Raw genomic sequence first — 12,743 nt, forward strand, 5'->3', positions numbered from 1 at the left:
ATGTCTGAAATACAATACAGGAAGCACAAAGGCAGTTAACAAACATTTCCTCATTATTTCAGGCCAGAACAAAATAAAGACAAACTTTGTGGCAGTAAAAAGTTATTATGGGTCACAATCATCATCTAAGAAGCCTCAATCTGCAAAAGATGCAGAATGAGATTGCAGTTGCTAGGCGCCGCCCTGTTGGCTATGGCTACTTTTGCAGCAGCTTTCTCTTTGTCCGATTCTTGGAATTTTTTCGTCTCTTCTTTGTAGTCTTTGTATTTGGAGTGGATCATTACTTTGTATGGCTCATTTGTTGGTCATGGACACCAAACTTTTTGTGTCTTCAGCGATATTTTTACTACTTTTTCTTCTGTGTTTGTCTGGAGATCCTACATGTAACCATGGCTGCATTGTTTACACGTGACATCAGCTGTTAGCAGCCTGTAGCATGTCAATGCTAATTGGTGTAAGGCCTGATGTCTTCCCACAAGGCGACGAGAAAGAGGTGAGGATGACATGCTGGTTCTCAGGTGTGAGCTAAGAAGTGACGACATGGACCTGTCCTTCCATCCATCGTTATTGGGAACGTAAGATCTATCTTCTATAAGATGGACGAGCTAGCTGTGCTAACCCAGCAACAGAGGGAATACCAGAGGGCAGAGTAGCATCATGCTATTCACAGATATGGCTAACGGAGCTAACATCAGACACCAACGCCACATTGGAAGAGCTTCGCCTGCTGTGAGCAGACAGGATCCAGGAGACAGAGATGGAGCATGACTGAAGAAGCTGAGTCCTGGACCCTGTGGAGGTGGAGGCTGGCTGAACTGGAGAATGATGGACAAGCTGTCATCATCTCTTTTCTTATGGACCTTTTGCACTTTCTATACACTTTCTTACTTTTGTTTTCTTGATTGCTGCTGTGACTTCAATTTCGTTGTCAGACAAGACAGACAAAGTTCTATTCTATTCTATTCTATTCTATTCTATTCTATTCTATTCCAAGATGAGCAGCTGTGTTTCGAGCAACGTGCTAACAGCATTAGCTAACACAGGTAGAAACAACAACAGCAACATGTTAAGCACATGGCTTGTAATCTCACTATGTAAAGTATCTGAGTTTGGTATGTAGGCACGCAAACATTTGACAGTAAGTCCTTCTTTCATGGAGTCAGGTACAAGTTTACTGGAGTCAGAGGGAGTTATCCTCCGGGGACCATGAATGTGTAAACAACATCTTAGAGCAATGCACGGATGTTGAAACATTTCTATCTGGACCAAAGTAGGCATAAAATGTCAAAATAAATCTCATTCAAATATTCATTTAAAAATCTGATGTATTAATATTTATGTTTTCCATAAAAAGTCTTCCACTCAGTACAGAAAAAACCTAACATGAGCTTAAACCCCAGTAAAAAATAAATCTGACAGGAAGTGGGTGGTTTTATAAATCATTCCACATGTTCCTTTTTTTCTTCTTCTGAGCAACAACACTGGTCTTACAAAACACAGACATGTGGGTGTAGAGGAGGAACATTTAGTTATCAACAAAAAACAGGATATTTTCTTATTGTTCCACTATTTAAACGGGGGTTAAGCTCAGCAGAAAAGCTGACAGCTTTTGAATATCGCAGCAACATAGAAAAAACTATCTGCTGCATATTTGGTGCTAAGAAAAAAAACAGAAGTATGTCGGCACCCTTCCAATTCAATTAGATGTTGGTGTTAGGTGTATCTGTGCTGAGTCTGAGGCTTGCTACACTGCAGGTGTTTCAATCAGTTGTGGGATGGCAGAACATCAGCACTGCTCTCCCACAGGTCTAGCTGGGAACAAGCGAGTGTGCAGCGAGGGCGCTACCAAACGCTGATCATGCCTCCTCTGCTGCTGTGCCAGCCTTGGCGGGGCCCATCAAGAGTGGGACACACATTAAATATTAACTTAATTGGTCCCGGCAGAGCCCTGCTAACATACGGCAGGCATCAGACAGAAATGTCACTGTTTCCCCAGAGCCCCCGCACACTTAGGATCAAAGACAATAACATTGGTTCTAATCTGCTGTAATTGGGAGATAAGAGATTGCATGGTACAGCGTGCATAAGTGTGGCGTGCTTGCATGCGTTTGTGGGTGTGTGTGTGTGTGTGTGTGTGTGTGTGTGTGTGTGTGTGTGTGTGTGTGTGTGTGTGTGTGTGTGTCATCCTCGCTGATGGAAGCTTGTCAGAGCAGATTGACAGCCAGCCAGGGGAGTGGAGAGTAAGCCTCAGCATCTCGTTTGGTTTCCACAGTTCTCCTTGCCAGTGAAGAGCCAGCAGAAAAAGGCTGAGAGATGCCTTTTTGTTTTTCATCTCCCATCAAAAGTACAGCCTGTTTAAAGCATGAAAAGTTGACTTCTTCTCTGAAAAGCGAGGTGCAGTGCCTTAGCAGGCGGCAAATGCTGCCATAAAACTCACATGTGCTGAAGGGTACTGTACATCAACACAAACATAAAAACGCTGCTCTACTGTTGCACTGTGCCACCTACCGCTACTCCACCACGGTAACACACTACAATTACCCCTAATGGTAGCCATAGTAAAAGTCTAATCATAAATGGTGCATTTTAAAGATAGTGATTAGTGATTAGGCTGAAGCTCTCCAGGGAAGTTTAATCTCCACTCAAAGTGGTTAATGTACTTGCTAAATGAACTGCTGCCTCCATAATAGCACCAGGAGCAGTGTGAAGTCGAGATTACTAAACAGTGTGGGCCATGTTTTAAATCACTCACTAAAAACTACAAAACCCTGGAGATGCCGTGGCTTACCACAGGACCAGGTTGTGTGAGAGACAGGGAGCTAATGCACTCAAGGGCGTCGAGGGAGCTGCAGAGTATGGCAGCACAAGTGCTGGAGTCAACAAGCTCAGATGTCCTTTTCCTGGCTAAGAGAGCAAGAGAATAGCAGAACAAGAGCTAGCCAGAGGGAGAGACAGCGAGACAGCGAGAGAAAGAGGGAGAGAAAGAGGGGGAGAGGGAGAGTTTTTGTGCACTAGCAGCCTTCCTGCATCCAACACAGGACACACACAAGGTCATCCGAACAGTCACATTGCAGCACAACACCACTGGGTCACCCGATTATCTGAATAAATATAGAGCACCCTATCATTACAAGTGCTCTGACAGCAAGTAAACAAAAAGGGTTGATATCCATCTGGGGAAAAAAGCACTTTCTCGGCAGACCTTACCTCCTGGATGCTACAGTTTACATTTATTTTCTGCAAAAAAACACAGCTGAATGCCAGCCAACACTTTCCCTGAGCGTCCCTGCTATCTGTGCAAAAAGCTGTCAGAAACCGAGGAAAGATAGCAGCAGGGGCAGAATTGACCCACAAAAAGACAGATGTAAGCAAGTCGAGTTTTCAGTAATTCCCACCCTACGGCTTTCAGACTGTGTACGGTTCCCATCTCGGCTTCACCTCTCTGAATGCAAGAGTGCTAATTTCAGCCCGAGCCCCCACCTCCTGCCATTGTTTACGTCCCACCAACATCCATAGGGTTGGGTCGATGGTGAACCTCAGCTCGAGGAGGTCAGCCATTACAGCCAGCAGAAGTGGACTCGAGTGGGAAGTGGCACTTGTGGCTGTGGGTAGTGTCAGACGAGAAGAGGGGGAACAGCTTGGAGAGAGGGAGAGGGAGAGGGAGAGAGCACAGGGGTTGCTGGGAAAAGATTGGGGCAGGCTCTCCTTTTAATTTACTAATTAACCATGCAAATGAAATCTTAACAGGGTACTCAGAGGCTGTCCTCAGGGGAGGGAGGGAGGCATTAGTGCTTGATTATACTCTGTCCATGTGGAGAGGCGAGAAGAGAAGCGAAATATGCTGTAGAACAAAGCAATGGGAAACTTGTTGGCCCTCGGCAGCTGAGCAGAACCACTGAAGGCATGAAAGGAATCAAACATCTATGTGGGCACGCAAACAAAAACGCTCTCTGTACTGTATATCGTGATCAGCCTGGACGTATACGTGGCTCCAGTAGTAACAAATCACACACAGTTGAGCTGCATATGGTGTAATCAGGCCTGTGATATTGTTCAATTCACCATCGCCACACCTTACTCCGACATGTCTGCGCCTGTCAAATGTGACAGACAATGCTATTACACATAATAGCCGACCTATCACTCTGCTGCTGTGGATCCACTCCATCCAAACAGAACAAAAGGCAGCGGCACATTTGTCACAGCTTACCTTGAAGACGTCCTGCGTGTCGTCCATGCAGTACACCCTGATGTTGTACTCCAGCGTGGAACAGTAGGCGTCTGAGAAGAGCACCAGCCTCAGGCGCTTGGCAGCACCCATGTGCAGGGACTCTCCTACCAGGGCGAAGGTGCCCAGCTGCTCTGAGAACAGCCGACACGTCTCGGCCTCGAGCTGGCAGTAATAAGGCTCCGACACCAGCTCCTCCCCCATCAGCAGGACGTCCTGTAGGAGATGAAGGAGGTGAAAAAGGAAAACACAAGGTGTGAATAGAAGGTCAAACATCCCATTTAAGTAGGTGGGAGGCTAATGTGTTGGCCCGGGTACCTGATGTCTGTGTCTGTGTGTGGGTGTGTATTTGTAAAAAGGATGTTGGGAGAGGAGTTTGGCAGAGTAGCAAGGCCCCAAACTCTGTCCCTCCTGCGGGGCAACAAAGTAACATTTCAGCTAAAGGTCTTTCAGGTAATGCAACAAGAATATCTGGTAAACACTTCGGATCAGAAAAAAAGGACTTCTTTGTTCTTGTTTCAGATTTCCTTTTCACCGCAGTACACTTACCCCAAGCTGACATTTCCTCATAAAAAGACACACATCCTATAGAACGCCATCAGTTTACTTAATAATGCATGAATGAGGGACTCAGCTGACATGAAAGGAGACTCGAACAGATTCCTGGTAAGAATAGATGGTTCTGGTGAAAGAAAAGACTGTGGAGGTGCAGTAAATATTGAATTATTGGGATTTCTAGAATTCCCTTCAGCTTTTGAGTATTGATAAGAAAGGTGAAAACAACTTGCATATTTCTCTGTAGATACACATTGTTATCTGGTGATAAGAAGTGATTAAAAAGGAAAGGTTTACAATAATTAATTAGAGCTTTGTTGAGCATCAAAAGCGAAGGTTTAAGCCCTGGATTGTTCTTACTTTGAGACAGAGCTGACGGGCTGTGTCACAGTGACTGCACCTCTACTAAAGATGACAAAAATGCGAAAATGTCCCGACACAGTGTGGGATAGTTTTATGGGATAATTTCACCGCTCTCTTGGCTAATTTGATGAGGACAAATTGGACCCAAGGTGACAACATTTTCTCTGAAATCCCATCATGCCAGTTGACTGACTCTCCTCATTAGCCAATCAAGCTGAAGAGAGCTTCCTGCCTGCCAAATGCCCAGCGAGCCCCCGCTAGGATCGATTCAACCAGACACCATCTACATCAATAGAATTAGTATTGACACAATTCATTTGCTATGCAACCACAATGGAGTCTCACTTTTTCATCATCTTAATATTTCTTCTAAGAGGAGCAGATACTGAGGTGGCTCAATTATGCCGCTGAGCGCTCACTTTACTCCAAACTCATTTCTCCTGCTCCTTCTGCTTCAGTGTAGCCATTTTCACCTCCTCTTTATGTCTTTCTCCTCTATCTGCAGCCATATTTCCAATCTCTCTCTCATTCTTATGGTCTCTTTTCTTCATCTACATTATCTCCCTGTCCACTCTCCCTGTCCCTTTCTTTAATTTTTCTCTCTGCGGTGGCTTCCACATCCTCTTGTCCACCTGCCACTTCCTTCTCTTGGTGGCCACACAGTCAGGCCGTTGGGCTATATTTGGTCCGGCCGATGATTAAAAGCGCTTTTCTAACCTCTGCTTCAGACAGGCCAATCCATCCCACAGACACCCCACCGCCACCACACACGGGGAGGCTGAATAATTTATGCACAATATCGAACATGAAAGAAGACCTACTAACACTCCAAAGCCCACCAGCACCCTTTCCAATCTCTCTGGATTGTTGAGACGCGTTTACTGCCTGAAACTGGGCTTGTTTGCGTAGGAGTGTGTGAGAAGGAGTGTGTGTGTGGACACCAAACCATCTTCCAAACTCCAACCTATTTGAGTCTGGCAGTTCTGGTTACGTTTGGATTTCATGGACAGAAATATGGGAGTGAGCTGCGTAATTGGAAGCAGCGGTCAAAAATGGTCAAGGAGCACTCAGAAGAGTACTTTGAGGATCAGTAATTTGCTTACAGAATTTCTGTTTGCAGACGCATGTTGCCTAGCAACTCTTGAGGCTTGAGGTTGCCTCTGCTTCCAGGCTTTTGTTTCCACCCAATGAGAAAACACCTGATGGTCACAATAATTTAAGCCCTGGAGTGGAGGAGTACTGGGCTTGAACTGCCTCGTCTTGACTGCATTGAGTGCTTTCCAAGTCGGTTCTGTTTGTAGTTCTTCTGGGGAAAGCTTCAATAAGACTTAAAACATTGACCGGGCACTAACTCTGAGTCTTTCTATAAAGCTATATTCTGGAGTTATAGCACTGTCTCACCTCCCAAGCGCCCTCATAGTTCTGCTTCTTGAGGCGGATGGCCCAGTTGTCGAGGCAGGCGTCAGAGCAGTGGTCCATGCTGAGGATAACCGGCCGACTCAGGACCACCCCAGGAGGACCACAACTCACGACGGGGCTGAGCAGGGTCTGGCAGCCAGCCAGGGGTAACCTACAAAGGAGGAGAGAAGAGTTAGGAAGGGGGATTAATCCAGATGAAGTGCCTCTCTGCACACGGTTAGTATTAAACATTTAACGGTCTCTTGTAAGCAGGGTATGATTCTGACATTCCTGCGAATTATCCAGCTGCTGTAACACAATGTAATGTAAGCCAGCTGGACTCACTGACTAGTTAGACCAAGCTGTGATGGCTGGCTAAAAACATGACGCTCTCACAGCTTTCTGCATGGTCGTGCCCTCTGAGACTGAATGCAGCACGCCAGAGGAATAGTGTTATCCAAACAATTCATTTAAGTTAAATAGTGCACATCATGGTAAAAGGATGCGTTATTTATTTACATCCCTCCTCCACAGAGCTGGCGCTGACTCTTAAGCCTCTCCTAATAGAACAGTAGAGCATCAAAACAAACAGCCTAGTGGCATCCAGGGAAGACTGCCAGTTAGGCAGTGTTAAAGAGACCCACCTTAAATCTTCCTTCCTCTGAACAGTGAGATAAATCTCATAGATCTTTCCTCTGGGGATGGCCTCGGGAGGAATGAGCAGACTGATTCCTAATGCAAATAACAACAAAGGGAGAGAAAAGAGGGGGGTAAGAAGAAGGGGGACAGGCTCATTTGTTTTCACTGAACAACGCTTTTGTCGTCTCACTAAAGGAAGCCGGCCAAGTCTCAAACAGTAGTGCCGCAAAAACAACAACAGAAAAATCTGCTCTGAAGGTCAGCTGTAGACTCCGTCAGGTACAGTAGATGCAAATCTCTGCACCGGCAGTCGAGGCGGCTCACATCCCAGCGGTCAACAATTAGCCAAGACAAAAGCGCATGTTGCATCGTGGTTTAAATGTCCTCCGCCTGCCACAGAGTAGATAATTGGGACCACGGAACAGACTACTTCAGGAAAATTATGCTTCCCCAAGAGATAGGGAAAGCACCTTGGAGAATAGTGATCGCTCTTGAGACAGTTTGAGTGTTGTGCCATTTGTGTTGTGATTGCCATGCCATATTCATCTGTTTGAAATGTAACACAAACAGAGACTATGTGACACAATCTTAACTGTCTTTGGATTGTAAACTAGATGTGCTCACCATAAAAACATCTGTTTGAATAAGAGGAAGGTGTCTGAAGGCCCACTGCCTTGTCTCAACCTATAAACCATGTCTTCAACGCGCTGCTCTGAAATGCTGCTAAATGACACTGTATCTCCTCAGAGTCGATGCATGCGAGTGCTGATTCTTTCATTCCCCCTCTGTCCCAAAGAGAGGCTGGGTGCCAGTGTGTGGTATAGTCTACATGGCTTTGAGTTAATCCATGCATAAAATATCTGTAAGAGAGCGAAGGAGAGATGGAGAGAGGACAGAAAAAGAGAGGGATGGCATAAAAACACAGGGAGAAAAGACCCTTTCTGTTGGTGTACTGGCACCATCACCAGCTAATCTGGTCAGCCTACAATGAGCCAAAAGAAAACACTGTCTTCCAGTATGGTTATATAAACTCTGTGCTCAGCTAATGTGAAGTGGGGGGGTAAAAAAAGAGGAGTGATAGTGGGACTTTCACATATTACATCAGTCTAATCTTAAAGGAACTACCTCTGTTTTCCCAAGTGCACAAAGCACACAGATGACACTTGTGGACACTGGGTACAAATTTAACCAGCTCTGTCATAAGAAAAGGGAAAATAAGAATAATTTACTCTTGGTTTAATTCCAACTTCCTCTCGCTGCTCACACGTTCTTATTATGATAATGCATCTCACCAATGCACTACCCTGACTGTTCATGCTGTGCAGAAAGCATAAAGGCTACTGTGAAAACATATAACTCAAATGATTTAATTTAGCATTTATCATCATTTTACGTCAACAAGTGAACCTTTGCCATGAACTTTCTGTAAGTGTTCCTTCTGATGTAAAAGCACCAACTTTGTATGAAATATGCAACACAGAGACAAACTGGATTGTCTCCACCCAACTTCTACATTAAGCAGCAGATGTTACATTGTTTAGAGGGAACTTTCCTTGTTTGTTTGAAGTTTAGCAGCAAGCAGAACACCCTACAGAGGATTATTGAAATCTCAGTCAGTCTTAAAATGCTGTGTCTACTGAAACAATACTTAAATAGAAACCTGTCTTTGCAGTCGCAAGAGTTTAACGCAATTCATGTTGTGATGTTTTCTGAAAACACAGTTTAAAGCTGGGAGCAGCAGACTAGTCAGTACTTGGAAACTTTTCATTTTTGTTGTTTGTGTGGTAGGTGTACTGGTCTCACCTATTTGATTTTATGGTAATAAACTGAGCTGTGATCTAAAAACACAAAAACTGTCAGATTACTCTAAATGGGACAGTTTCAGGAACTTAAGTTTAGATTCACCAGCCTTCCCATTAACTGATGTTAGTTTGTTCTGGACCTTGGAGTTCAGTTTAAACTTTTTGGTTTAATTTCATCACAAAAATCATGCAAATTGAAAAATAAATGGGTGCCGCATCACCAAAACCATCCAATAAATGAGTTATCTGTTGGTGAGTATAACTGTATTTATCATTTTTATGGTTACTGTCCTCACACTGATGCATTCATGAACACCAATGCATAATGCAACTTGACTTCAGGATGGGTCGATGATCCTAAAGTGGGGCTGTTATTAATGAATCAAGTGTCAAGTCATTGAGAATATGCATTTTATTTCTCAATCTTCTATCGGGTATATACAACTGCCTTAGACCTCTTTTTATTTAACTGTCAGGGTTCATTTCAAGTTTAAAAAAAAGGCTAAAGGTGTTGCTTCACCAGCTGTGGCTGTGGCCAGGCTGTGCCAGCTATCACTCTTTTTTTTGAGTTGGCAATGAGCAGCACCTGACAATAACTCAAGGTTGAGGACCTTTAAAGAGACATTATCCCCTCTTTGGCAAACCTGGCACATCAGTTTCTTTGCAACATCAAATAATCTGCACTGCAACTTTTATGCTTATATCTTGAAATCTGTTTCAACATTCTTTATTTTTTTATTTTATTTTATTTTGTTTTATTGTATCTTGTTATTTTGTGTATTGTTATTTTTATCTGCTTTTTAATTAAAAATTAAATTGTTTTCTTTTAATGTGTTTTCTCTATAAAGCACTTTGAATTGCCTTGCTGAAATGCCCTATATAAATAAATTTGCTTTGCCTATCAGAGTCTCCTGATCATGTTTCCTGTTGCTGGTCTGATTGTGGACTAGAAACTTCAGTCTAAAACATTTCCCCACTTTTTTGTTTTAGTAAATCCACATTTAGTAGTTAAATGACATGTCCACAGGGATTACTTTAATGAGTGTGCCCTGCATGCAAATATTCAGTGTGTTAAAGAACTGATACCTCTTTGTGTTCAGGAGCCATACAGTAGTCAGTCATGTGCTTTATTTTGCTCTGATAATTAAATTTAGGAGGAATTAAAAAACATTTGTTGTGTAATAGTAGGGTGATAGTAAAACAGCATACGTTCCCCTGAACTAAAATGTCCAGTCAGTCACACCAGCACAAGGCAGAAGCCACAGTTTAATGTTTACTACAAAATAATGGCCAAATTAACAAAGTTCTAATCTGTGAAAACATTTTTTGCATGTGCACAAAAACGTGTAAATGTATAAAGTAATCACTATTCTTGTCTTTAAAACCAACCTTCTCTTTAACCTCAGGTGATATTATTCATCCTTTTACACGTTGCTTCCCTGAGCCTCCACTGGTTTTATGCCAGAGTTGGCATCATTCCTGCACGCCTTGTAGGGGGAATTTTTCAAATTTCATTCGGGGCCTGGCAGGGAAAAGTTTTGATAAAGTCGGGGTGTAAATACAAGTTGTTTTCACATGTGAACATAGCTGAAGTCTTTGCCTTGGTTCTCTGTTTATTTACACATGAATCCATGGTTAAGAACACACAGAATCCATACTGAGAGCACCGCTGCATCATCTCACATGAACCTAGAGAAAGAACCCACCTGTGTTAGGGATTGTCAGCCTCCCACCGAGGAAGTTGAAGGTCCCATAGGAAGTGTTTGCTACGTCACGCGGCAGTGTTTTAAAATAGCTCTGAGTGGACAGTCTGCTGACAAACTCAGAAGGGTCTGAGTTTAGTTTTCCATTGTGCAGGGTGTGTGAGCCGTTGGGGAGCGGGTCCAGCAGAGGCCCGTTGCTCATTGAAAACTTTCCAGTGGCGTCGTGACGGGAGCGCAGGGTGCCTTGGTAACTGGTGGTGGTTGTAGTCAGATCAGGCTGGATGGTAAGCAAATGGGAATTCTCTGTTTGTGTTATAAAAAAGGAAAAAAAAAAACAGACAAAGGGAAATGTGTGAGTTGCTGTGAGTGGCAGGCGGATGGTTTCGTACATCACTGAGACAGACCTCACACTCACAAAGCTGTCGCACCCCACACAGAAAACTGAAACAAACAGGAAAAGACACATGGTGCAGAAAACAGAAGACTCACACGCACGCACTCTTGACAATACACAAACACAAATTCCACCCAGAGCTAGTCTGTTCCCCTCCCCTCTGCCTCTATCTCTGTCTGTCTCTTTAGCAACCACACAATCAATTCCAAACAGAACTCAGATACAGCTTAGCACCCAGAATTTACAAAGGCTTTTTTCACAGTGAATCACAGGCACTGCAACACGGTTCCCCATCTCCATCCAGCTCAGACAGTTGTATTTCTATTACTCGCTGGTAAACCTCAGAGGCTTCGCACAGGCAGTAAACAGAGTGGGTACATTTCCTGACAATGAGGTGGTGGCGAAACATAATGTGTCAGGCAGGCAAATAAACAGTTTGTACACACGCGCACACACTCACATACACCACTGTACACACTCACACCACCTCCATAACCACAAACAAATAACAGGATCAGTGGGACATGTAGATGAGTGCTGCATGGTCACGGTGGGCAGACGGACAGACCGACGGACGCACAGAGGAGGTTGAAACAAAGAACAGTGTCCTACTGCTGTGGGGGGGAGGCCTGCGTGGCCGCGGTGCCCACACACCTGGCTTGCTGGGCTTGATGCCCATGGGCTGAAAGCCAGTGGTGAGGATGGAGGAGTCAGCCACGTCTGCATCCAGGCCCTCCTTCTTGCGCCGGTAGACCATGACCACCACGATGAGCAGCAGAGTCAGACACAACGCCACTGCCACCATGCCCACGTAGAGCGCCACGTCCTCAGCTCCACTCACAGCTGCAGGAGAGGTGGACACAAAACGAGAGAAAAGAAATGATTAATCACGATTGAATGCACTCCCTCAGGTGCTGAATGTCAGTACCAACATGTGCCGCTGCACCATCCATTATCTCCTGTGCGAAGGTCTCAGCCGAGCATCTGTTCAACTGAAATCAGTTACTCTCTCTATAGTGCTGCTTGATTTGTTTTTCACTGTTTGGTGCAGAGCAAGGACATTAACATTACAACAATTTCTGTCATTAGATAAAAAATCTTGATTTCATCTAAAAGCCAAATCTCTCAATGTCAGCTCTCTCAGGATAGACTGGTTTCTGCAGAAGGTTTTTCAACTTTACCTCACTTCATTTCTGCTCTGGATAAATATATCTTATGCTAGCATGTTTTCTCTCCCCTGCCTTCTTCATTCTTTCCCTGAGCACACAACACCCCAGAGAGAGAGAGATGGTGAAAAATGAAGGATTTGCTTATGAAATTCTAGCACCTCTTATTGAATGTCTCTCAAAAGCACAAGAGCGCCTTTCTCCCAAAAGTACAGTACGAAGATGACAGCTAAGCCCAGACAAACATCAATGTGTGCACACATTTGTGTGCATGAAGTGTGTGCATGAAGTGTGTGTGTGTGTTTTGCAGGAGAATGGGATTTGCCACGGCTGTCTCCCTGGGCTGGGGGAATTTGGTGGTGGAGGTGGAGGATGCTCCTGGGGCCTTTGTGGAGGGCCATTGTCCCCGGGAGCCACGGGGGCGTAGCGCTGTCAGCTGAACACAGCCGAGGAGGGGACGCATTGAGCAGCGCCGCTTTGAGGGATGGAGAACAA

The 12,743-nt window shown here is 44.5% G+C and overlaps 1 protein-coding gene across 4 annotated transcripts in view; it reads right to left on the bottom strand.

Annotated features, from left to right (window-relative positions):
- Window positions 1–12,743, bottom strand: part of unc5a (unc-5 netrin receptor A) — a 149,543-nt gene that overhangs the window by 12,238 nt on the left and 124,562 nt on the right. For 2 of the 4 annotated variants that reach the window (XM_074673756.1, XM_074673754.1), the window contains 5 exons: window positions 11,737–11,925; window positions 10,692–10,991; window positions 7,189–7,276; window positions 6,548–6,716; window positions 4,211–4,444 (listed from right to left, as the gene is read on the bottom strand). In XM_074673756.1, the coding sequence (XP_074529857.1) occupies window positions 4,211–4,444; window positions 6,548–6,716; window positions 7,189–7,276; window positions 10,692–10,991; window positions 11,737–11,925 (980 nt within the window). Of the gene's footprint in view, window positions 1–4,210; window positions 4,445–6,547; window positions 6,717–7,188; window positions 7,277–10,691; window positions 10,992–11,694; window positions 11,926–12,743 lie in introns of all 4 variants that reach the window. The other 2 variants (XM_074673755.1, XM_074673753.1) reach the window with 1 other exon arrangement.

This window comes from Halichoeres trimaculatus, unplaced genomic scaffold (assembly GCF_033239565.1).
Source record: "Halichoeres trimaculatus isolate MK-OKI-2021-1 unplaced genomic scaffold, fHalTri1.1 fHalTri1_scaffold_7, whole genome shotgun sequence".
NCBI classification, from domain to species: Eukaryota; Metazoa; Chordata; class Actinopteri; order Labriformes; family Labridae; genus Halichoeres; species Halichoeres trimaculatus.